The sequence below is a fragment of the Anopheles gambiae genome, chromosome 2, assembly GCF_943734735.2.
Source record: "Anopheles gambiae chromosome 2, idAnoGambNW_F1_1, whole genome shotgun sequence".
NCBI classification, from domain to species: domain Eukaryota; kingdom Metazoa; phylum Arthropoda; class Insecta; order Diptera; family Culicidae; genus Anopheles; species Anopheles gambiae.
Genome location: NC_064601.1, coordinates 40,430,872 through 40,456,188, shown reverse-complemented (window position 1 = coordinate 40,456,188; position 25,317 = coordinate 40,430,872). Strand labels below are relative to the sequence as shown.

General features: G+C 44.6%; 2 protein-coding genes across 4 annotated transcripts in view; one reads left to right on the top strand and one right to left on the bottom strand.

Moving 5' to 3' along the window:
* The first annotated feature begins 1,980 nt into the window (after positions 1-1,980).
* LOC1274324 (PDF receptor) overlaps positions 1,981-25,317 on the top strand; it is a 30,486-nt gene continuing 7,149 nt past the window's right edge. For 2 of the 3 annotated variants that reach the window (XR_009764500.1, XM_061640589.1), the window contains exons 1-3: positions 1,981-4,047; positions 23,735-24,252; positions 24,373-24,480. Coding sequence is in view for 2 of the 3 variants with exons in the window: in XM_061640589.1 (XP_061496573.1) it covers positions 24,045-24,252; positions 24,373-24,480 (316 nt within the window). In the remaining variant the exon portion in view is untranslated. The remainder of the gene's footprint in view (positions 4,048-23,734; positions 24,253-24,372; positions 24,481-25,317) is intronic. The other variant, XM_061640588.1, reaches the window with a different exon arrangement.
* On the bottom strand, positions 18,714-20,521 carry LOC1274325 (rRNA methyltransferase 3, mitochondrial). Its single transcript, XM_313427.6, has 3 exons — positions 19,606-20,521; positions 19,065-19,503; positions 18,714-18,971 (listed from the first exon to the last, which is right to left on the bottom strand). Exons 1-3 carry the CDS (start codon positions 20,504-20,506, stop codon positions 18,800-18,802), a joined length of 1,512 nt encoding a protein of 503 aa, XP_313427.6. The 5' UTR covers positions 20,507-20,521; the 3' UTR covers positions 18,714-18,799.

Sequence of the window (25,317 nt, the reverse complement as noted above, 5' to 3'; positions counted from 1 at the left end):
AAAACTCTAATTGCATCAATTCATCAGTCATTTCTGATGCTGATCTGGCCGTTGTATCCGTTTCGGTACGTCTTATCTTGTGTACTGTGTATCGTTCATTCAGTTTACCTCCACTGCTATCGAAACGATGTAGTGTGGCCGCTACAATCCGTACCGGTACCGATTACATTTCATCAGCTCGCACCACCATTGCAATGCAAATTGCATTCTATATATTTGTTTACGGTGGCAATGCAATAAATTACATTCACCGCTTCCGCTATTGATGAACGCGCGACCGGAACGTGCCTCTTGTGGTGAGCTCGTCATTCATTGCTCTCCCACCCTCTGCCTTGTAGACCGGTTAAAGCGCATTACAATAAGCGGTACCGTAAAGAGGCGCCCTTTCATCCTCGGGCTTTATGGGCCGGTTAGAAGCCGTCAGACGAACCGAATGATGAAACGCATTTTTGTTATGGAATTTTAATTACACCTTTATTCTGCTCTTTTCGATGAAACGGCAGTGTTGGAACAGTAAGGCTATTCCAACTCAATCAAATGTACGTTGATTTATGCGAGGTTTTTTTAATTTATTTTGAAAACTACCGCTTGAATGTAAAAATATTGTCTTAATGCATGAGATTTAATTTAAATCCCGCCTAGGGGAAAGGAGCAGCAATGTCTCTTTGCTAAATTTCGAACCCAAAATTCCGAAAGGATTAAAACCTTCGGCTTCATCCTTGAACAAACGTCCATAATCAACTTCCACCCTATCGAGCTGCTTCTTGAAATTGTTAAATCAACACAATCCATCCCACGTTTCCTTCCCTGTCCCAGAAACAAACAACCATCGACACGATCATCGCCGGTGAACAAGCAGATCGAATCGACAGAACCTTCGTCTTTCAAACACAGTTTGCCCCCTCGGGAGAATTTATTTAGCTATCCATGCATCTACTGTGAGCGCAGCGCAGCGCTTGAAGAGCGACACCCGAACACGATTGCCAGAATGTCTCGAATCTTTATAGGGAAAACTCGCTGATCTGTTTATTTGCGCAAGTGATTCGCGGGTGAACGCAAGCAGAGGGAGCGTTGGTACGGAAATGCCGATCAAACAGTATTATAGTTCAGCGTGGTAGAGCAGCCAAAGTGTAAGTGATAGCAAGCACTCTTGGCAAGCGAGCGTTGGGCAGCCGTCGACAACTTTGCCGTGGGAGCTGCGGAAAACATGGCCGGAAATCTTTCAAACAAACAAAACCCCACAAACCAACTTCTCCGCCCGCGCGACATGTGACCGCGACAGACAGACGTTGGCAGGCGCTTGGAGGGGAGGCGAATATGTTGCAGCATTTATAAACACCAACCAAATCCAAAGCCAGAAAGAAAGAAGCTCGATGTTTATGCTGATTACTAAAATTCGTTGGTATTAGCCCATTGTGTGAGCGTATGTTGCCCATGGCAACGTGCACACCTCATCGCACAAGGCGTTTTTTCTAATTCGTGGCCAACAAACACCAACGACAGCTGGCGCAACGATCTAGTAGCGAAAGTAAAAACAGCCCCGGCCAGACATGCCAGACACGTTGAGTAGGATGAGTGGCGGTGGGCATGTTTTTGGAGGCAAAGTTTTCCTTTATATTTTTCGCCGCTGAATAATTCATCTCCGTACATCGTTGCTTTGCGGGGAAACTTTTGTTCGAAAGCGAAAGTGCCTGTAAGTATTTCCGCTTCTTTTTCCTCTCACTTCCTATTGCGTTTGAATGACAAAATTCGGTTTGTTTTGTTTTGCAGGATGTCCCTAGAGTGTTTTCCGGTCCAAAATCAATCATATCAGAATTACAATGGACATGCCTACCGTTGGAAAAACAGCATTTATTTCTTTCAAAAGGAAAAAGCCTTTGCAACAGCCAACAGGATGCTGTGAGGCCATTTTTTTGTAACGCTGCGCGTAACTATAACTTCTTTTCTACCCTTTCCCTTTTCTTGTAGTATCAATAGAAAAAGAGGTCAGCGGGCGGCTTCTTACCAAAACAATCGCTCAACTTTTCCCATCAACCTGTGGCATCTGTACAGCCGGTGGGATGGTGTGGGGGAGGCAGGGAGGCAGCCAACCAAAGCGCATTCAATCCGGCCAGGATCGGTCCATCCCGATCGGGAAAGGGAAGCAGGAAAATACTATAACAACAAACGTCCTCATCCTCGTACCCTCCCTACCACCACCTTCAACTTGCTCGCCACTCCCAGCCCTTCACGGAATCGTCGTAACCGGCATAGAACTTGTCGCCGCACCTTTTGCGGCTAACTTTCGCTTACCGGAGCAATGGAAGGACGCTGACGCGTACCTTGCACTGGGGGGAGGGCGGAAAAGCGATGGGAAAAGCGAAACATCTCCGAACACCGTTCGCCCCGAATCGCCCGAACTGTCCCGAACGCGCCCCGAACCGGTTCCGGTGTCACGCGGGAAAGCAGATCCGGTTTTTTTTGTTATTCCTGCAACACGGCATCGTATTCGCGCTCCCGGCAGCCGATCGTCACTGCTGCGTGCAAGGAGAAAAGCCGAACATCGCCAAACGCACAGGCCGATTATTACGAACATGAATTGCAAGTGATGCTGTGCTGCTTCGTTCGGCGAACGATGATGAATGACGACAAGCAGCAGCAACAGCGGTGGCAGCGGCGGCAGATTGCCATCACCATTCGCACCGTATAGAGAGTGTTGCGGGCGCCAGGTCCGCCGTCAGTCAGCTGCCGGCAGTCAGCGCGAGCACACCGGTTCTCGTGGTCGTTCGTTGGCCGTCGTCCTCGGTACCCCGTACCGGATGTTTTCGCGTCGGAGTGGTAGTGCACGAGTGCTAGTTAATTGAAGCAGTCAAAAGAAGAAGAACAAAAAAACAGCCATCCGCCGTACACCTTTGATTGGATTCGTGACCCACGGCCGTGACACCGTGACTTTCACACGTCTGTACCTGTCACGCACGCACGCACGCATCGTTTCAACGACAAAGGACTTTACAGGTTTGGCACGCAAAGGCGACGGGCCATTCGTGCTTTGTGATGTTTTATTTCCTTCTTATTGTGTGAGTGTATGTGTATATGTGTGTGTGTCTACATGTTCCGGTGTATTGTTTGGTGAAGCACGTTCCACTATTGCGCTGGATTGCTTGAAACGTGTCCGAGCCGAATCGGGTGTAGTTGAATCGAAATCCGTTTTACTCGAATCGAGTCCTTGTGCTCCCCTCCGACCCCCATGCCTTCCGAGTTCACCTCCCGTTCACCACCGGTCGCCGCGACGAAAGCGCGAAAGCAAAGGCCACTCTCGAAAGGATTCTCATTACAAATCTCGAGTGTCCAATAGGCAAAACCGGAGAACACAACGAGAAAAAGAAAAAAAAGGGTTCCATTCCAAAAGTGTTTGGCGGGCGCTCTTAGTGGCAGTAGGCGGTGATCGCGGTGGTGTAAAAGAAGAGCAAGAGAAAAAAAACAAATCCGTGCAAACCGAAAGAGTGCGGTGCAAATGGGTTTGCCAAGTTGTGCCGGAAAGTCAGCGATCCCGCCATGGGCGGTAGCGTATTGCACGTGCAAACCTCGCTAGAAGACAGTGCGCGCGTACGAAGAAGTGTGTGAAAGTGGGCTAGAAAGGACTGTGGGTTCTCAGTGGTCATTTCCAGCGTGTGGCGCTCTGGTGGCTAGTGCAGGGCAGGCGGCAAATTCACCACCACACGAAACCCATCATCACGCGGCCGCGGCTTCATTTGCAGACGCTCGGGGAAAGTTGTGCCAGCAGTGTGCAGCGAACGAAAAGTAACTGTTTCGCAGAAGAGTTATTAAGTCTGTGTGGTGCAAAAATTGACACGAGCAACAAGAGAGCAAAGAAAAAAACAGGCGAACTGTGCGTGGAGGACGACGAGCTGCGATGGTAGTAGTGTGTGATGACACACCGGGACTAGCAGCACGACCTCAACCTACGACCCGCGTCGTACCCGGGATGCAATGGTGTGCAGCGGCGATGACACGAGCAGTTCCATGCGCTAAACTTGTGAAGCGCTATTAATTGGTGACCGATGCCAGGTTAGTAGACGGTCGTACCGACCCACCCACCCGCTTTGATGATAGCTAACGTCTTTATGGTGTTTTATGATAATGGGAAAATTTCCCAAGAATATACGTTAACAAAACTTACCTTTCTCCCCCCGTCGGCGAACGAACCAAAGGCTCTCTGGTGGATGGTGCAGCTGTGGATCTTCTTTCCATATAAAATACCGGACCCCCAAGCCACTCCCTAAGGGGTGGTGGTGGAAATGAGGTAGAGTTGGTGGAGGCGCAGGGTTTATGCATGTCTTAACCGGTCGGTTTAAGTTATTGTTTCGCAAGTACCCCCGGTACAGCATTCGTTTGTGACACTGATCTGTGCTCCCCTGCCCGCATACCTCAGCCTGTCTCTTTCCCCTTTTCGGAAGGGGCAACGATCATTCCCGGCCCCGGCACGAGAACCGGCTGTTGCTGCTTTCCTGTGATTCTCCGCTTTCGAGGCCGTGCGATTGTTGTGATTGCATAATTAAAACCTGTGGTTTTGGTTCGTAACGCACAAAACAATAAACGGCCCCCGGGTGCACAAGGGAGGTGAAGGGCCACGAGTCCCCGGAAGGGTGGAAGGGCGCGTTGTACGTCTTATACACACTACGGAGGTTAGGAACGTCTGGGCTTATCCAATTTCAGACACAGGGAATGCCATCCATTGCGCCAACTATCATCTCCATCATCACCATCACCATCATCATCTTCCTGCTCATCATCATCATTGGCCAGCACAGATCGACCACAGATGCACACTGGCACACCGCACCGGGGGTACAAGCAAAGCCACAACACAACTGCTGGCGAAGAGCGTGCGTTACGTACACGCCCGGTACACTTCCTGACCCACCGTACCTAGGCGGCCCGTGATGTCGCACGGTGCAGTTAATTGTGACATTTGCACAGCGCAAAACTCCATCCCCTCCCTACCGTCCTCCCTACACTGTGAAAACATTCTCGTCAAACGTTGTTCGGTGGACTGGCTGCCTAGCGCTTCCAAGCCAAACCGCTGCCAGGCGGATAGGATTACTTCCCCTTTTTGTGACCGACGCCGTCCCCGTACGTGTAATACGTACTTCGGTTGCTATCAGCACCGTTTAAGATTACCCGGGCCCCGGCCCAAGCATGCCGAAAATGCCGCTTCTCGCGTGTCGCGATTGGGGGACGCGCGGTTGCAGGAGCGGCGGTAATTCGACCGCATTCCTTCATGGGTTACTGCGTGCGTGGGGACGAAACGTGCCCTACGGCTCATCCGCCCAGCGCAGACTCGCGTGTTGATACAGTCAAACCTCCTGCCAAATGTCGAACTGTCCCGGGCGAATGTCAACCGCAGGGAGCCTCGTGAGGGATGCAGTGGGAAAGTGGAGAGGAGAGTTTGAGGCAGTTACCTCCAGCTCAAACCCGGCCGCCCCAGAAGATGTCACTTGTGCCGCTCGTTGCTCGCGACTTCGATGGAGTCAGAATTCAATAAATCCATCTTCGACACTTGAAGCTCGAGCGCGAGCGACAGCCCACGTACGTACCGGTACCGGATTACCCTCGGTTACGCTTGACGTGAATTCTGAGCTGATAAAGACAAAGAAAGGAGTAACGAATCTAACGAGCCTGCCTGCCTGCCTGCCCGCCGTACACCGTGTAGGTTTTGTCGCAATCTTACTGTAGCAATAACAACAGTAACATACGTACATCGAGGGAAACTTCTTCATCGCGTCCGTCGGGTGACGGTTTAGCAAAGAGTGGATGCGTTCTGCAACACACGCCAAAGTTCTCACCCTTGTGAACTTTTCCGATTGTTTTTTTTTTTGTGGAAAAGATATACACCATGAGACACGAATGCGGAGAAAATAAAACAAAAAAAGACAAAACGTCCGATTATTTAGGCACGTTTAACCTTTTCAAAGGGCTCAAAGGGCTGCCTTTTGCTTGTGCATGTCGTTGAGATCACTTGCATGTGACATCCGGCACGTGAAATTCGTGAAATCCTTCGACCACCACGAATGAAGTTTCGCGACAGTGGATAAGCGTTCGTCCGTTGACTTTGCACGGTCCAGATTTCATCCCACCAACATCTTTTTGCAGCCTGGCGCACTTCTATTGGTTTACAGTTGGAATGAAAAATGTTGCAAAAATGGCTCGTTACCTATACACATCCGCCCGCGTTATTGTCGCCGGAGCTGCACTTGACTGGGCCGTACCCTATCGGCGCCCAAAAATCGTGAATTCCGGCGGCTGTGTGTGGCTCAGCCGTACCAGGAAAGTGGACTCTGTGCTGTAAAGGAAAAAGGAAAACAGTACACAATTTACACAGCACACAGCGAGAGTGAGAGGAAACAACAAAGCAGTTGAGGAAGCAGGGAGGCAGGAACACAGCAGCTGGGCAAAAAATCCCACTCCATACTGGTCCGCTGACCTGCTTTCTTATCTTGCAATCAGCGGTTCTACAACATCTTCAATTTGTGTTTGACAAATCGTACTTTCTTATTTTTATACCCGCACAATTTTTGCCGCCAGCCTTCGCACGGGAGGAAGTCTGACGTGTGGTGCAGGAGCAGGATGAACTATTGACCAAAGCATTTGTGTTCGTTGTTTACGAAATTTTATTTTTACACTCCCTTATGCTGTTCTTCTGCTGCGACTCAAGGACGATCCGGCTTTCCGGCGGGTGATATGTATCTTTGATTAAATGATTACTTAACAGTAGCAGTTTTCATTTTATTTTGCTTGCCGGAAATGTTGTAAAATGCGCTTCGAAACCGCTTTTTGTTATTAATGTTTCCAATTTGTTGGGAAGCTCGTTGTCAAGCATAACAAAATGGTTTGCTAAATTTGTTTGCCTTCCAGCAACAGGTTTGAAATAATTTTGGGTAATATTGTTTGGTCTTATGTGGGTGTTGTCTTGAGTTCTTGATTTCTTTGTATAGCCTTGGGAACTCAAACCGGTCCCATAGGCAAATACATCGCTTCATATGAAAATGTTGGGGGAAGATTTCAAACAAACTCGTGTGGACAAACTGTCAATGTTTTGTTTTGGACATTTTGTTTGCTGCATTAGCAAACAAATGTAGAAATAGAAACTAATAACCATGATATTAGTATCAGTCAGCATTTTTTGTAATAAAAGTTGCCATTGAAAACCTCGGAAAAGCGCTCAAACATTTCCATCGATTTGGGCCTTACTTATAAGATTCAAACATTGTAGCGATAAACCATCGTCACGACATTAGCACAACCACATTCCCTAAGCCACGAGCAACGAAATTAACCAATCAAAATTCAGACAAACAAAGGTGTGAAATTAAATACATCGAATTCTGAAAATCTCTTTTCTGAGGAACATGTGAACGTTACATTTTCAATATCAGGATGATGTGCAACATCTATCTAAATTTGAATAAAAGAAACAGAAACAAAATATATGTAAATAGTCTGCAGAGCTAAGTGCACATCAGTACCGAAAGCCGACGACTACGGTTTAGTGTGGGTGGGATCGAGAAATGAACAGTCTTTGCCATTTACGCGAGAGTGTTTTCACATTCTCAGGACTCTATAGTCAATCGTTCAAGGTACAATGGAAAACAAGACAATGCCAAAGATGATGTGAACAGATGCCAAATTTGCAACGCGTAAGAATTACTAATCCGCTCTAGGTCAAACAAGAATCCAGAACAAAAACTCAATAATGACTGTGGTTCAGGAATTCGTAACCTGGAACAAAAGCCGAAACTGATACTCTAATCGAAGCGACAGTGATAGAGCATGTAGTAGGGATGATGCCTTGTTAAGGAAGATAGGACAAGGAAATAAACATCTCCATATTTCCTATAGGCACAATAACAGGCACAGTAAATAAGACTATACGTACGCCGCACAGATAGAGCACATTCCATGATTCGGTTCGGTTCTTGGTCTTTTAAACTTGAACTGTTGGAATCTTAAATTCATACAAAACAAAGCTCTTTGAGCGATTGGATGGCTGCCACATCATGGGAATGTCTGCTGTCCAAGCTACCCTTAGAGTCCTTTCCCATTCACTTACAAATTCAAAATACACATAGGGAACGTCGGACGTCTAACCTGGAAAGTCTTTCTATTTTCGACAGAATTAATTGTTGGTCAACGTTCTCTGTTAACTTCGAAATGTTCAAATACTTACCCTGAGGCATTTCTGAACGCATTTCTTTATTTCCATCCATTCTTAGTCGACATAAAACTGTTACTCACACAGCAAATATACAACAACTTGAATAATGTAATGAATAATACGATTTAACATCAAACAAAAGCGAGAACATCGGATACAGAATCGTGATAAACGGAGAAAGCTTTTTATGTTCTCCCATTTCAAACTATCGTCTCGCACCCCGTTGCACCGTAACTCTTTCCCATCCCGCTGCGTTGCGCAAAGCATTCCCAGCACACGGAGCAAAGTAAATAGCTAAGTACATTATTATTATTTTTACAGCCAACAGTTCTACCTTCTCGGCGCGCATTGTGTATTTGTTATCCACTTCTCATCCGACTGTGTAACGGTGCGCTGATATTGGACTGGTTCCGGCAAGCACGCAGCGGCAGACTAGTGCCGAAGCCGGCAAGGCAGCCAGACTAGACCTCGGGTTCACATTTGCACAGTGCAGAGGCAAAAGCAATCAAAATGGTTTTGCCAAAAGTTCAGCCTTATGCGGGGCAACAGTAGAGCAGTGTTAGAAAAAGCAGAATCATTTGGTATGATTTCTTGTGTACTTTTTGTTTACAAAACCGTGTTGGCTTTACGTCCCTTCCTGAACAAAGGATGGGCACCATTTTTGCTCTCCCATGATGCCGAGATGGGGCAGTTAGTTTTGTATCAGATATACTCTGTGGCATTTTTTATTCAAACCCATATGAACAAAGCTAGGGAAAGGTGCAGACGGTTGGAGAAACAACCCAACAGAAACACCCCCGCTGATCGATACGACTCCATGCGAGTCGATTTGATTTGAAAGTTTGTCTAACCTTCTCCAGCTGGGACTGTTTGAACCCGGCGTTATCTGATGCGTCCTCCCAGCACCGGCACCGGCGTTTGTTTTAATGAAATGTTAATTTATTAATACGATATGTTCGTCCACACACACAGTCTCACAAAAAGGGCTATGGTTTTAAATACAATTATTACCGGCTTGCCGCTAAGCGGACAAAAGGGCAAACAGATGATAGACCGCTCACTTTAGGCATTCCATGATTAAATCAAATTAAACTACTCGATACCGACCGGTTTCAGCTTCTTAGAAATTAAGCAACCCGCCCACGGTCACCCCCTTTTCGTCGGTGATGATGATGATGCAGCCGACAGGATTGGTTGGTTTAGGCATTTGCCCAACCAAACCAGCACCACCAGCAGGCACCGCGGGGATATTACATTTTCCACATTCTTTGATCTTGCAGCACCATTGCAATTAGATGATGAGATGGCACTGCTGCTGCTACTACCTACTGCAACAGCGGTAGCTGCTGCAGCGGCACCAGCCGGCCGGATGACATTGGGGATGATGCTGATGCTTTTCCGAAATCACGTCCCCGCGCGATGGCACCCCGGCATCGCAATGAAAATGGTTGCCGAAGGTCATCCACGTAATGCGCAGCCCTGGGAGTGGAGGAAATGAACAGCTTTCTGCCAACAGTTTTGCTGTTGTTGATTTTTTCCTTTTTTTACCTCTCTGATGCCACTATTTATGCGTCATACTTGATCCTCTGGTGCCACTGAATTTATGTGTGCTACCTTTTTTTTTTGTTCTGTATGAAGGGTAAATCTACGCCAGCAATCGCGTTACCGTTTATCATCCACGAGGATACATCGTAGCTGAAATGGGATGGCCTTTGGGATATCACTGGAGGGGGAAAAACAGGAAAAAACGCATAAATTTCCAGCCAAAAATATGTGCCATACCAGGTGCATATGCCATTCATCACTCGCCAAAGGTATTCCAGTCCAGTCGCCATAAACAACCGCAAATTCCTTCCGCGCTATGATTTGGGATATTTTGGGCTGCTTTCTCCCTACCGGTGATCTGTTTGTTCAACATATGACTTCATCAAAGACTGTACAAAGCCAAAGCCAGGAGGCAAACTGAAAGCTGCGGAAGAGAGAGAGAGTATGCTGATCGACGGGGCGGTGCTGTTGAATCGGCGCATTCTGCGGTGTGATGATCAGATTTTAATGCAGATAACAAATGAATATGGAGTTTTCCGGACGTTTTTTGTCTCTTTCGTCGTATCTCGCCATATCTTCTTCTCGCTCATCTCTCTTTTGAAAGCATAATGGACGAGCTTGTCATAAATCAAATTCGAAACAAATTTTACAATCCCGGGTTTCGCGCGCACTGACGGCTAGAGGCCATCGGCGGACCAGAACCCCGTCGGCGATATGATAGCATCCGCGAACAGCTCCGGGCGAATTGCAAGCTCAACCAACCGGGGGGCCACCGTTTGAAAAGTGCCATTCGCTGTACTGCCCCCCCCCCGTCCTGGGATGGATGGGGGGTGAGAAGGGTGTTTATGTTCACGCCTGCCAGTCGCTCGAGAGCAATCAATTTCAAGTGTTTTCCGGTCGGAGGAAATCGGAATTTGTTTACACCGTGTTGTGCTCGACGTGATGGCGCGGGTGGCGGTATGGACCGCGGGTGGACGATGATATTGGCTGATTTGCTCCATTAAACGTGTGCACACAATCACCGGTGGATGGAGAGCTGGCGATCGGAGGTAGCGTTTAGTCAGCATACAAACATACACGGGGGGCAAGCATTTTTGTGGGAGGCAAGGAGCGGTCGCTTGTGAGCCATTTGAAGAGCAACTGGACAAAAAAAGAAAGGTAAATTAGAGCAGCAAAGCAAATGAACATCGGCAGCAACAGCAGTAACGTGATGGTGTAAATTATCTTACCCATATTAAAAAGCAACATAATGCTCGGCTTACCCCCCAGGGTCGTCTTTCTTCGTCCTCCGCGCTGCGAAATACCTTGTACAGCCTACAGCTACAGCGACCCCCAAATCGTAAACTTTTTACTTTAACTCCGTAGGTAAACAGAAACGCAAAACGCCAACTTTTTGGAGCCATCTTCTTGCTTCCCTGAACGAGAACATCCCGGCTAACGGTCTATTTTAAATGGAATGGACAAAATTGCCCGAAAAAAATGGAGGCCCGCAACATTCATCGGTACTTTGCTATCCTGTGGCGGTATTGAGGCATTTTTGAATAGATGGAAAGCTCTCTTAAAGCGACGGACTCGTGACAGAAGGAGCCGTTTCGCCGTTTATTTGCCTTTCCGTAAATCGTGGAAATATGGTCAACAAATAGGGTAATTTGCCAATTGTTGCACACCATCCAATTATTGCACACTGCGTGTAAATGGTTGTTTATCCAAATATTTATAAAACAGTCATGAGTGCTAGCATTTTTCCTTAAATATGGAGTATTTTTGCCACATATTCCACAGTTTTTTTAAAGAGCTTTTTTAGATTTTTTTAATACAAATGAAAATATTTAGACTGATTTTGCTCAAATCGAATGAATTCCTTAACAAAGCCGCTAACAATTGTGTCTCACAAAATAAGGTTTATTTCGCCCTATGATCAACGTAGGAGAAGATAGGTAAAGACGGACACCTTAAGTAAAATTTAAAAAAAAAATCTAGGAATATATTAATGCAACGACCTTGAAAATGTGCGTACATTATCTTACACTCATGTCTTATCAGAAAGTGTGTTGAAACTTTTAAGTTTATATCAATTTTTGTGTTTTTTTTTTTTCATGAAATAATAACATGAATTTTTTCGTGCTGTTTTGAAATGTTCGGGTAAGGACACCTGTGGAAAACGTTAGAAATTGAAGAGGTTTATAGTATTTTAACATATCCCATTGATTTCCACGTCCTGTTACGTACATAAACCAATTCTTGGCCACATGCAACGGCGATTCATTCCGCCGTTAATTTAGGAATTATAAGCGCCACTTCTAACCCCTCGAAAAAATCAGAGTCTAAACCATTGTTGAAATAACGGGCACTAACAGCTGACGTTGCACTAGCTTACAACACAACACTCTAGAACTTCCCTTTAGGAAATTACTCCGCGGAAAGTCCACGACCAAAGCATGTTTGAGGAACATGTTAATAGGTGAAATCATTGAAGATTGAACTTTTTGATATTTGTAATTTCATAAAATCTATCATCTATTCCTGAACGATTTCTTATCAGTGCTTCCACTTTTTTTTATTAAAGTTGTCCAAGTCGTGGCAAGATATTGGGTTTCGTGAAGTGCCTCAGTAGCGTCGAGCGAATAATAGCATAACGCATGACTGCTATTTTGACCGTTGTTTCATTTCTCGCTTATTTTAATACTTTCTTTATTTGCTGGATGGGTTTTATCTTCGGAATAGCCTTATTTAAGCTATTTAATGAGATCTGTTCATAACCAATTGACATAAGAAGCTAAATAAACCAACACATTCGGTGCTCATCTTTCCCTATGACAAAGTTAAGCCAAAACTTTGGTGGCAGAATTCATAAAAACCATAAAACTATTTTTTTTATTGCTTTCATTATCATTCTTGTGCCAGTTTTTTGCTTCATAATCACGACAACTCATTCATCTGATAAAACTTCCAAAAATATAAACAATTCAAGTTACATAGCTTAAGATCCGCAGTAGTCACAAGCGCACGATTGAATTTTTTTTTTGTTCGTGAATTTAACCAATTGTGCATATATTCTGCCAAAAATGTTCTCAAATGTGTTGCTCTATTTTCAGTTTGGATGATGCATTGTTGAATTATTCGAAAATTCTCTTTTTCATGCATTTATGAAAAGTGTTCATCTTATCCGCAGTGTCCGTCTTTACCTACCTTCCCCTACACTTTTTACACTACACTACACACTTCCCCTACACTACACACATTTTGATTGTAATCAAACAAATAAGGTCAAATCTCACGATTCTGTTGCAAAATTTTCTTACATTTACTTATATACTTATTTTTTACTTAAAATACTGATTTTAATCCACTGTTTAATAATTGGAACAAATATATTGTTTTGATCCTATTTATCGCACAGCCTTCTTCTTCTTCTTCTTCTTGCGAGAGGGGATGTATCCTCCTATGTTGTTCAAACGCTTGTTTGAAACAGCATATTCAGAGGCTTCTTCTCTCTGTAAAGACTTCGACTATCTAGAGTCATGATCGCACAGCCTAAACACAGCCTAAAGCCTCAATTTTTACCGTGCTATCATTTTGACAGTGTTTTGTTTACAGTTGGCGTGCGATTGCAGGTGCAAGTTCGCTACTTATTTTGCGGAATTCCGGCTTGAACCGAGTGGGAAACAATAGCGGAATTTGGGGCAAGTGTGCCATACGGGGCAAGAGTGCCACCAAGCATTTTTCCTTAAAAACTTTAGTTTAATGATCAATTGTGTATACAGTTGGTTCCTTTCCAATGACTAGGTATACTGAGCCGAATTTCATATTGACCAATCGATATTTCGCATTGTTTTGAACTGATTTATATTGAGCTTCAAAATTGAGCAGAATATTATAATTTTTTCATCCAACCAAATAAGCTCTCAAAAATCATGCGAACAATCAACCGAGAAAATATTTACATCACCGTATAGCTGAGAAAGCGTGAATTTTTTGTGGGGTTAGTTGAAAAAAACTTTCTTTTTGTCACTGAAAAATTCAATTTCAAAAAAGTTACAACTTTTGGGGCAAGTGTGCCATCTCTGTTTGGGGCAAGTGTGCCACCATCTTTCATAGGCGCGAGCTGTCAAAAATGTAAACATTGTTGTAGCGTGCTGCGGAATGGTGTGCTATTGTGAGCGGATTCCACGCCAGAAAAACAGAACAGTAAGAAACCATATTGTGGTACAGTTGGTGGTCAAAAAGGGTTCATTGTTGACTAAATACATGTAGGAATACATACACTAGTGGTACAAACGTAATAATTTCCAATTATCTAAGAAATACGGTTATTTTAACCAGGTGGCCGTCTTGCCCCATACGAGTGGCACTCTTGCCCCATAGCCCAAAAAACAACGTCTTTTTGGACCCTTTTTAAAACGCTTCAAAAACAATTTTGTTTGCACGTTTTTCAAGCGAAACTCATTTATAAGTGAGGAAATAGATGTAAAATGGTTATGAGATTGAAATCGGCTTTCGAAAAACACGTTTTAGTGAGTTATAACTTGAAATGCTTAAGGTGGCACACTTGCCCCAAGTTCCGCTACATGTCTGACGTTGAATATGCCTATGCAACTACTATTAGAACAGCTGGTCGTCATTTAATGTATGTGTACTTGTTTCCTTTAAACACGTAGGGGAAGGTAGGTAAAGACGGACACTGCGGGTAAGATGGACACTTCTCATAAATGCATGAAAAAGGTAATTTTCGAGTAATTCAACAATGTAGAATCCAAACTGAAGGTAAAAAACACATTTGAGAACATTTTTGGCATAATATATATATATATATATATATATATATATATATATATATATATATATAAAATTGGTTAAATCCACGAACAAAACAAATTTTCAATCATGTGTACCCTTGTGGCTCTAATTTGACTACTGCCGATCTTTAGCTCTACAACTTGTATTGTTTATATTTCCGGAAGTTTTATTTCATGAATGGATTGTCGCGATCATTAATGAAATACTGGCGAAAAAACGAGAGTGAAAGCAATACAAAATATTGTTTTCTGGTGGTTTAAACATCCTTACACCAAAGCGGGAAAGACGGACACTTTGCTGTAGGGAAAGATGGACACCGAATTTATTGATTTATTTTACATCTTATATCAATTGGTGATGAATATATTTCTTCAAATACCTTAAATCAGGGTATTCCGATGCTATAAATCAATCAGTAACTAGAGAAAGTAATGAAATAAGCGAGAAATGAAACACCGGGCAAAATAGTAGCCATTCGTTATGCTATTACTCGGTCGACGCTGATGAGGCGCTTCACGAAATCCAATATCTTCTCACGACTTGGACAACTTTAAGCAATAAATAGATGAGGCATTTATACGACATTGTTCAGGTATGGATGAGAAATTCTATTGGATTACAAAAATCAAATGTTGAATTTTGACATGGTGGAAAATGAGTTAAACTGTTAACAAGTCCCTCATCAATACTGGGGTCGTGGACTTTTTGCGGAGTAATTTTCTAAAAGGAAGTTCTAGACTGTTGTTCTGTAAGCTGGAGTAACGTCAGCTGTTAGTGTGTGATATTTCAATAATGCTTTAGATGCTGCATTCTACGATATATTACAAGCACCGTTTACAATTCCTAAATTCATGGCTGAATGAATCGCCGTTGCAATAGACCAAGAATTAATTTATAAACGTACTAGGACGTGGAAAGCGATATCTTCTTCTTCTTTGGCTCAACAACCGATGTCGGTCAAGGCCTGCCTGTACCCACTTGTGGGCTTGGCTTTCAGTGACTAATAGATTTCCCCCCATAGCAGGATAGTCAGTCCTACGTATGGCGGCGCGGTCTATTTGGGGATTGAACCCATGACGGGCATGTTGTTAAGTCGTACGAGTTGACGACTGTACTACGAGACCGGCTCTCTTTACGCGAAAGCGATATAATTTGTTAAAATATTGTAAAACTCTTCACTTTCTAACCTTTTCTACAGGTGTCCATCTTACCCTTCATGGTGTCCATCTTTCCCATATCAGGTGTCCGTCTTACCCGAACATTTCAAAACTGCACGAAAAAAAACATGTTTTTCATTCATGAAAAAAACGCAAAAATCGATTGAAATTTAAAAGTTTTAACACATTTTCTGATAAAACATGAGTGTAAGATAATGTATGCACATTTTCATGGTCGTTGCACTTATATATCCCTAGATTTTTACCATTTCCCTTAACGTGTCCGTCTTTACCTACCTTCCCCTACATGTTTAACTTTAGCCGTTAACAAAAAAGCTCAATTGTTTTAATGAAGAGGATCTAATTTTGTTATGGTAATAGAACAGAAAACACCTGAACATTGACAATCAATGGGGGAAAGGGGGGAAATACAGCACAATACCATCACAATTACATCATGACGTAAATATTGACGCCCGTATTACATAAACATACCGCTTTTGAAATGCTAATACTCGAAATTATATGCTCGTTGTAAACATTTTACCCACCAACAACATTCAAGCATACCTCGCCTTTATCTGTGTACTTCTTCGTCCTGTGTGTTTTGCATTTTGTTTGTTTTGAGACACACTTTCGGCCTTCTCCATTGCTAAAAGTTATTCCTCAAAAAATGTAACACTGCACAGCAAAACAAAAAACAAAACGAACAAAACGAACCCTTTTCTTCGACCCAAATATTTGGCGAGGAGATCGAATCGTTGCGATATAAATAAATCCTTCCACACACACAAAAAAAAAGTGCAGCTGTGTTGATGGTTTTCACAGAAACTTTTTCCATTTTAAATTGAGCAGTGGGTATCAAATGTACAATTAAAATTGTTCATGGTGCAAATTTGCTATTGCTTTGTTTTGTATCATCTCAACAATGTCTTTGTTCCTTGTCTTTACTTTTTTTAAGTTAGAAACGGCACCATAATACGGTATGCAGCTAACTTTAATATTATGAATTTTATTTAAGAAGTGTTTTGAACCATTAAAATGGTCGTTAAAGACACGTTATTATACATTGCATTGTAGATTTATAGGGCCTGTAACATATCTTATTCATATTGTTTCGCCCAAGATTGAACAGCCTAATGTTCGCCGAAGATATAAATAGGTACAACAATAATTGCCTAACTAATTAAAATAACCTAATTAACACAACGACGTCAAAGGTTCGACGGCCAGGACGGCATGACGACGACGAAGAAGTAATTAGAAAAGTAACAGCAACATTTACAATTCATTGCTCAGTGAACTTCATCTCCGAGGCGTTCAACTGCGAACCCACAGCACTGGCGTCGAGGGGTCTTGCACATTTGTGCCAAACACAGGTACTCATCCATAATCTAGCGTCGGGTTTGGTGAAACGGTGCTCACAAACTCAATGTGCATCCCCTTGGAATAGCAGCAGTTCAGACCAGCAAACACGGACAACAACCATCATGCACGCATTGCAACTCAATTACGGTTGTCCGTTTTTCCAAAGTACCATTATTTATACAGCCTTTGCACAATGTGATGCCGAGCAGTGTGTAGTGTGCCAATCAGTCCGATTGCATGAGTGTTACCTACGATGGTTTTAACAATTAACAGCTGCGCCATTTGAAAAGCCATCGGACCGGCATACATCATGTGAGCAGTCATTTGCATCACAAGTTCTGAAAGTAGCGCCCACACGAAAGGTTAACCATGGGTGGAATTTAAATTGTATTTAAAAAAACGTTCATTTATTAAAATTCATGTTGCCGTAGAACAGCAAAGCCCCACACCTGGTAGTGTGTACTGTAAGGAATTATTTTTACGAATCCGGCTTTCCTGTTAGATGGATAAAATCAACAACATTTTTCACGTAAGCGCACTTTGGCGCGCTAACCACCGTGTTGGTAACTTGTGCTAACAGGAATTTGCCCGGCATGCGCCCGAAGCGCTAAACGTAGATTCATTTCACGAAAACCACGAATGTTCGATGAACGCTACTGGCGCGGGACTGGTAGAGAGATTAATCATAGACGGTGCACAATATATAAAACACAGCATAGCAAAGACGGCTCTTAACGGTGTGAGGTGCTGATTTGAATTGTTAATCATATTTACGATGTTATTTAACTGGATCGCATGCTTCGTGGCAAATTGATTGAGTCAGGGGCTCCATGAAATTCAATTTTTAGCATCTTACGGTAGCCGACCTTGAAGATGATTTGATAATTGATAGATGAATAGAGAAACCTAATGAAGCGCGGTGCGCTAGGATACGGCTTCAGCAAAGCTTAAATCATACGAGCTTAGGAATTTCTGCAGCTCGACCCCGACGATACTTCAATATAAGTTTTCGTTTCGTTTTTTTTTCTTTTTTGGCCAAAGAAAATACTTAATTCAGTTTATTTTTTGTACCCGTATGAAGGTCGGGCTGTAGATACACAATTCAGTTAGAAAAACGTTTAACGCAAGAACCACGAGACCAACAAAAAACAACTCAAATATCGCACAACCATCTCTTCCATCGTTCGGTTTTGCCCACGCACGCCATTCACGGTTATGACCCGAGTGCCGTTATGCTGCTCAGGCCATAAGCATGAAGCACACCAGCAAAAAGACACCATGGACCGCGTAAGCCAACTGCATTGGCAGATTGATAAATGTTGTTTTTCAGCTCGTCAGTCTCAATACTTTTGACATTCGTTTTAAAACGTGGCAGCACAAAGGGGCAAAGGGCAAAAGGGTGTTTGGCGTGGTCGCAAGATCGATTGCACATGAGTGAAACAGTAGGACTAGCCGTAAAGGCAAAAAACATTGGACAGCTTTTCTGTCGCACTCGGGTTTAGATTGTGGAAAGTGTCGTTGTTTGTGCAAGAAACTGCCGGAATGTGAGTTTAAATCATTGTAACCGACAGCCATTTCAATTTTCCGTGTTTGATCGAAACAAAAGCAAAGCAGTTTCTTTCTGGCATTGCAACAATGAACAAGAGTATCTATTTACTGTATTAATTACTTAATGTTTTACTACTAAATTCCTTACATGCTCGAGCATTCGATGTGTGTGTGTTTGTTGCTATAGCTCCTAAGTCGTACCTTCTAACTGCAGTAAGGTTCGTCTCATTTCGTAAAGAATAACGCTCAATGCGGATGCTGTGTTGAGACTTTCGACGCCATTCGCTAGCGGAATATGTGCCACAAACTTTCGATCGTGCGGCGCTTGCTCCCCGTCGTTCTGTGTGAGCTGATGAATCAAGCTAGGGATAGAGAGAAAAAACAAGAAATTAAATCAGTTGTAAAAACGCTAAAATCTTTATAGTCTCCCGCAAAACCCCTGGAGCTACACGCACCTTCGAATGTCATCACTAACGCCATACGTTTCACCACCGATTACCAGCACCACATGATCGGCACTGCCGTAATCGATCCGATCGTAGTGCTTCCAGCGGAATCCGTTGCGCTCGTCGGTCGGCTTCTTGTTGTCCGCCACCACAAAGATTGAACCGGCACGCACGTGCTCGGGCAGCTGGTACGCTTCGATCGGACCGTAAATCGGCACGCGGAAGTGTGCGCCGGCCCCGCCCCGTAGGCACTTCAGATCCCACGGATGGGCGCAACCTTTCAGCAGAATTACTTCCCGTACGGATACCGCGGCGCAGCTCCGCACAATGCTGCCCAAATTGTTCGGCTCGCGGATGTTGTCGCAAACCACCGTCACCGGAAGCCGTTTGCTGCCGGTCGCGTTCCGGGTAACTAGCTCGCTCATATTAGACGGTTCGCCGAAGATCCCTGAAACGAAATGGAAACAAACAAGCGCAAAATAATTATACACGCTCCCGTCTCCTCCTTGCGGTCTCGCTCTCGTCCGATTCGCCTTTTTTTTCTCTTTACCTATCAAGCCCGGGCTCGTTGTTAACGATGACCACTCCATCATGGTTTGCCGTTTAACGAGAAAAATGGGGCAGGCTTTCAGCTTTGCCCTGAAAGTTAGATCCGCCAGCAGCTTCACATCACTCGTCACAATCGCTTCCAGCCGTAAACCGGCCTGGTAGCCATCCATTATCAACCGCCGGCCCTCCAGCACCAGCATCCGCTCGCGCTCGCGGTTTTTGCGCGATCCAATCAGCATCATCAAATCCCGGTACCGGGCATCGTTCGACTGTAGTATTGTGTAGCGCAGTTTCAACTCCTTGTCGTACCGCTCCTCCGACTCGTTCGGATCCTGGTAGCGGTGCTGCAGTATCTGGAGTGTGTCTTTCTCGATTGCAGTTTTCCTGTGCACGGGCGGGGCTGGCGGTTTCGCTGCTTCCCGCGTCGCGTCTGCAGATTTACGGTCCGTCCGCAGCTTGGACCGTGGCACATCTTTCAGCAGCTCCGAAACCTTTAGGTTGGGAATACTTTTGCGATTGTTTAGCAGCTCATCTTCAGCACCCCAGCCGTCGTCGGTGTGTTCACTCGGTACGGCGGATTGTTTCTTTCCCGCCGGGTCGCCGGGCGTAGCGGACGATGCTTCCGGCACTATTTCACTCACGCGCGTGCCACGCGGTGCGCAAAGGGAGGAAGCAAGTTTCTGCTGCACACAGCTCGCCACACCAAACTGTCGATAGCACGGTACACGGACACTAGTTTGTGCACAAAATCGCATCACCTTCCACGTTCGAATCATCGTTAGCACGCTGCGAACTGCTTGCGCTCCCGGCCGCCGATGAATGTAAACAAACGTAAACAAGCCGAGCCCGACAGCGCGGACCAGCGCTTCGGTGCACGTGTGCGTGAGAACTGTCAAAAACATATGGTTCGTTTCGCGTCGCTACGTGGAAACGCGCTGGCGGTGGCGATGGAACGTGGTGCGTAATGTCCAGTGCGCAGTTGAACTCGTGTTTTGCTATCGGATTAAGAAACTGCTCGTTTGAAACAATTTATTTTCAAAATACAGGCGGTCCCCGAGATACACGGTACCTCTTATACGCGGATTCGGAGATACGCGGTTTTCTAAATTTGACAATTCTTTGAGCAAATTGTACTGATTTGACACATCAATTGCAAATTGCCAAATAATTTCCGTTTTGATCGAATGTTAAAAACTATTTCAAAAGGTTTAAAACAGTTATATTCAGTCAGAATCATATCAAATAATTCATAAAGTGACTAAAACCGCCCCCTACTTGCAAAATTACACGAAAATTTGTGATATTTTAGCTGGAAATCACGAGATTCGACTTACGCGGAAATTCGAGATACGCGGTATTTTGCGGCCGTTTTCGGTCCCCATTAACCGTGTATCTCGGGGACCGCCTGTAATTAAGAGAACGGAACACGCAATATTCAATAAAATCATGCAGAAATCAACCGCAGGCATTAATTTACCTTGGTTTGGTTTCATCTTGGTACAAAGAATGTGGGCACATGGCAAAAGCACATGGCTTTACCCATCATTAGGTTTTTTTAACTGGTAAAACGGTAAAATGTGATTTTTTATGATTTTTTATTTTTTTTATTCGTGTGCACTTTCAGTACAAACTAATTAGAAGGGAAAGGGCAAAAGATTTGGTGGATAATTGATACAGCGACAGACTTATCAACTTACTTACTTAGTTACTTACTTACTTACTTAATTAAATCAAGAGTTTTTTACTATATAAGGAACATTTGTTGTATTTATTATTTCGGCTTCGGCTGTATTGGTAAGTTACAATTTCTTTATATCAGAACATCTATGTCAGAGAGACCATCTCGTGTAACATTGTTTTACATTAAATGTGTACTCAATGTCTCGCATTTTGAATACGTTCGATTATGCTAAGTTACAAAATGATAATGGCTATTGATTATTCGACTTTTTTTATTCAGTAACAGTGTTGCCGCTTAATTAATTATCATTAGGGATCATTCCACATCTGGATCATTTCGTCAGCAGACGGACAATCCAGATGTGAATCGTACCTCACCCAGATTTTTATGGAAGTCGATACATCTTTTTTATCACATCCTCGAGACATCTACCATGCGCCTATATGCTTCTATATATTCATATGCACTATCCCAATTAAACGGTTCTAAATAAGTAAGAGTTATAAACTCAATAATACAAGAATTGATGGAGCGATGATTTTTGAAAAGAGACTGGAGCAAACATAAAGCATGTTGTTGATCATAATATCAGTTATCTGAAAGGCTTAAGGATATCAAACTACCTAAACCCAATGCCAATGGGTCTATCTTACCTTGTTATGAATGTGCTTATCAATAAAACCGTCATCAGGATCCAGCGTAATATCGGATAAAATTTGGAAAGGTAAAAATGGAAATAACCATTCAAGTAATTATCTTACCGATTCTTGATACGTTCAATCGACCAACGTTAATTTCTCGTACGAAAAGAACAAACGACGTCTGGTACAACGTCTATTGTTCTCCCTAGAGTGAGTGCATACCCTGACACACTTATCCACGACGAACATGCTCATTTGACTGCTCATCGATAATCAATGAAGTTGGTCCTGACGAGCTAGAACAGAAAGCCGACAAAAAAAAACAGAACAGACACAGCGGACGAGAAGACATAAGCCACTTACGTGTCTAGCTCATGGTTAATGAGCTTTTTACAGCAGATATCTCGCTGACAAGGACGTTTCATCGTTTCAACGAGTGTGCGTGGGTATGAATGAACCCGCGCACCGACCAGCGTATGAATGGAAGGTTGGCTTTAACATTGTAACGTTTCTACCCTTAGGCAGGCAATCGTGACAAAAAGCTACACTGGATGCATTAAAACAATGGGAATGTTTTTAAATTTTCAGTTTTTAAAAATTAGCTACACGTTTAATGTAAAATATGTAACCTCATTGAATTATTTCACTTAAAGCTTACTTTCATCCCACACAGTTCACGAAAGCTTTTCCGTCCATCGAACGCAAATGAATGGCAAGTGTCAGAGAGAGAAAAAAAGAAATCCTTCCGTTCGGCAGGAAAGGAAACTCCCCCCCCCCCCCCCCCCCAGTCGACCATCCCTAATGCCAATAAAGCGTGCAGCTTCCGGTGGCCAAAAACCGCAGCCCCGTCAGGCCGGGCCAGATCCGCGCCAGCGAACCGGCCAGGAAACTATTGATTAAAGAAGTATTTTTCTCAAGTCTTTCCACGCTTTCGCTTTACCGTGTGCTCTCGCAACCTTGTTTTTTTCTTCATCACATTGCCAGCCCTTCTCCCACACAAACGACTCCTTTCGTCCGTTCCGTCCAGCGGTAGCAGTTTCTCGATTGGGATGAACTCTCTTGTGCCGCCAGCGGGAAGTATAATAGCAACTGTTGATGACACTTGAAATCATACTTCAAAAAGTCCTGATTCTGCAGTTTCCTGCCTGGACGCGCTTCTTCGGCGCAGGTTTCATTATCCTCTCCATAACATTATTCATCCACGATCCTCGCGCGCTTGCTTTTCGGGGAAGAAGCTACAATGGCATTGTGCACACGGTCCTTGGGCGCTCCCGGGTGCGCCGTGGCCGTACTGCCGTAGTTACTTAGCATATTGTAACGGACCATCCCCACACCCCCCCGCTTTTCCTCCTCTTTGCAAGGAGCTTTCCAGTCTTTTGTTGGATTCCAGTCAATCTGCAAAAAAATACACGCGGCTATACGGGCCGATTAAGCGTGTTGAGCGGGCTTTGCACGGCCATCCCCCCCTATTCCCACTCCTGGCCATGTAAGCGGATCGGCCATTTTGCTTCGCTTGCCTGCGAAAGGCTGACAACTTGCCAGCAGTCGTGCTGGCAGTGCTTCGCTGGAACTGAAGGTTGCCGCCCGCTGGCAGAGCGCCGAGCACGTGTGTTTTGGCCGTTGCCGGCCCGAAGATGACATGCGGCTGGTGCGATGCAAAATGCAGCAAAACGGGGCGGCGCATAGAGCCGGCAACAACAGTGTGATAAGCACGAAGTTCAGAAACATTCGCTCCACCGACCGGGTTCACAATGTTTCTAATGATTTCCACTGTTTTTTTTTTTTATTCCCGTTTTCCTCATTCACAGCAAATACAGCAAAAGTCTAGACGCAAGAGCACTCTCGCGAAAAAAACACTCAACTCAACGTACTCTGGAGCGCTTGGTACCTCGAAGTGCACCGAAATTACAGCGAACCTCCATTACAGGACGGAACGCCGGTCAGTAGCGGCAGACACCAGTGGTCAGCGGTCCTGTCCAGCAACTAGTCGCAGCAATCTGATTGTAATCTACCATACAGCCGGGTGCGCACAATCAACTGGGTGATACAACAGGAGTGGCACAACGGAGCAAACGGAGTGCACGGAGCGCAACAAAAATTCCATAGATATGGTCCGCCATGGTGTCAACAAACGGTGGCCCTTCTACTGTCGCTGCTGCTGTTGCCGCTGCCGGTACTGCTGCTGCTACTGCGGCTGCCGCTGCTGCTGCTGCTGCGGCGGGGTCCGCGTCCACCCTCAGCACCGCTGATGCGACACAACTGTTCATCAACACAACGCTTGACTCATGTGCCCTTAAATATGAAGAGTTCGTTATACCGAATACAGGTGAGCCCGCGGCCGTTTCTGCCCAGTGGGCGTTGCCTTGCTCTCAGCACTTTCTGACCATTTCTCTCTATCTCTCTCTCTCGCACTCTTTTTGGCGTTCTAACTCCCCCACCCCCACAGTTCCTTACTGCAACTGGACCTGGGATAGCATACTATGCTGGCCCCCGACACCAGCCAATTTGACAATAAGACAGCGATGCCCTCCAGCACACGGAATCGATACCTCAAGTAAGTGTTTGCCGAGCGGGCTCTGTCCCGGATGGGAAATTGGGGGATTTTGGCGTGTTGGAAAAATTGCTTTCGGGTGCTTTTCAGCGAGCCTGGGAGGACAGCGCAGAAACAGCGGTTATTCAAAAATAACAGCTTCCACTCTGTAACCACCATGGGAGTTCGAACGCCGAGCATCACGTCGTAGCAACAAATTTGTGGTTTTATGCTCGTTTTTTTTTTTGTTGTTGCTGCGGTGGGGTCTCTTTTTGCTGCTTGCCGCTATAAAAGGATTTGCCTGCCGGGGGAACCCTTATCGGATACCATCCCGCAGGTGGTTGTAGGGGAGGGAGGGGGGAAGTAGGAGTTGTAGCAAAAAGGTATGGCAATAATATGCTAAAGTACATTAATCCCGCCATTCATACCGGAGCTTATTTGCGGCAAGGCAGCAAACAACAAAAACAAAACGCATCCCTGAAATCGTCGACTTCAAAACAGCCCCATCGTATCACCCCCATCATGGATGAAAAACGTACACACACACACATCAGCATCATCATCATAATCGTTTGGCAAATGTCAGTGAGAAAGCCGACGCTCCTACAGCTCCATAAAAACGGGCACCTGGGGGGAAAGGATTTAGCAATAAACAAAACTACCCCCACTCCCCAAATAGTCCCATATTAATAAACAAAAAAAAAACACATGAAACCCTTCGCGAGCTTGTGACTTTTCGGCACTCGGTTGCCGGAGACGTTCGAAGCCGTCAGTCGTGGGGTCCTTCGTTTGGTGAAGCCCGCGTGATCCCAGTGTGCTGTGGAGCTTTCGGATCTATGCTTCTATGTGTGTATGTTTCCA

What these genes read in the sequence shown, in the direction of transcription:
- LOC1274325 (XM_313427.6), bottom strand. Translation starts at nt 20,506, where the DNA reads ATGTTTTTGACAGTTCTCACGCACACGTGCACCGAAGCGCTGGTCCGC. An exon ending in AACGAGCCCGGGCTTGATAG is followed by an intron (nt 19,504 to 19,605) that starts GTAAAGAGAAAA and finishes ATTTCGTTTCAG; the next exon opens with GGATCTTCGGCGAACCGTCT. An exon ending in GTTAGTGATGACATTCGAAG is followed by an intron (nt 18,972 to 19,064) that starts GTGCGTGTAGCT and finishes CTCTATCCCTAG; the next exon opens with CTTGATTCATCAGCTCACAC.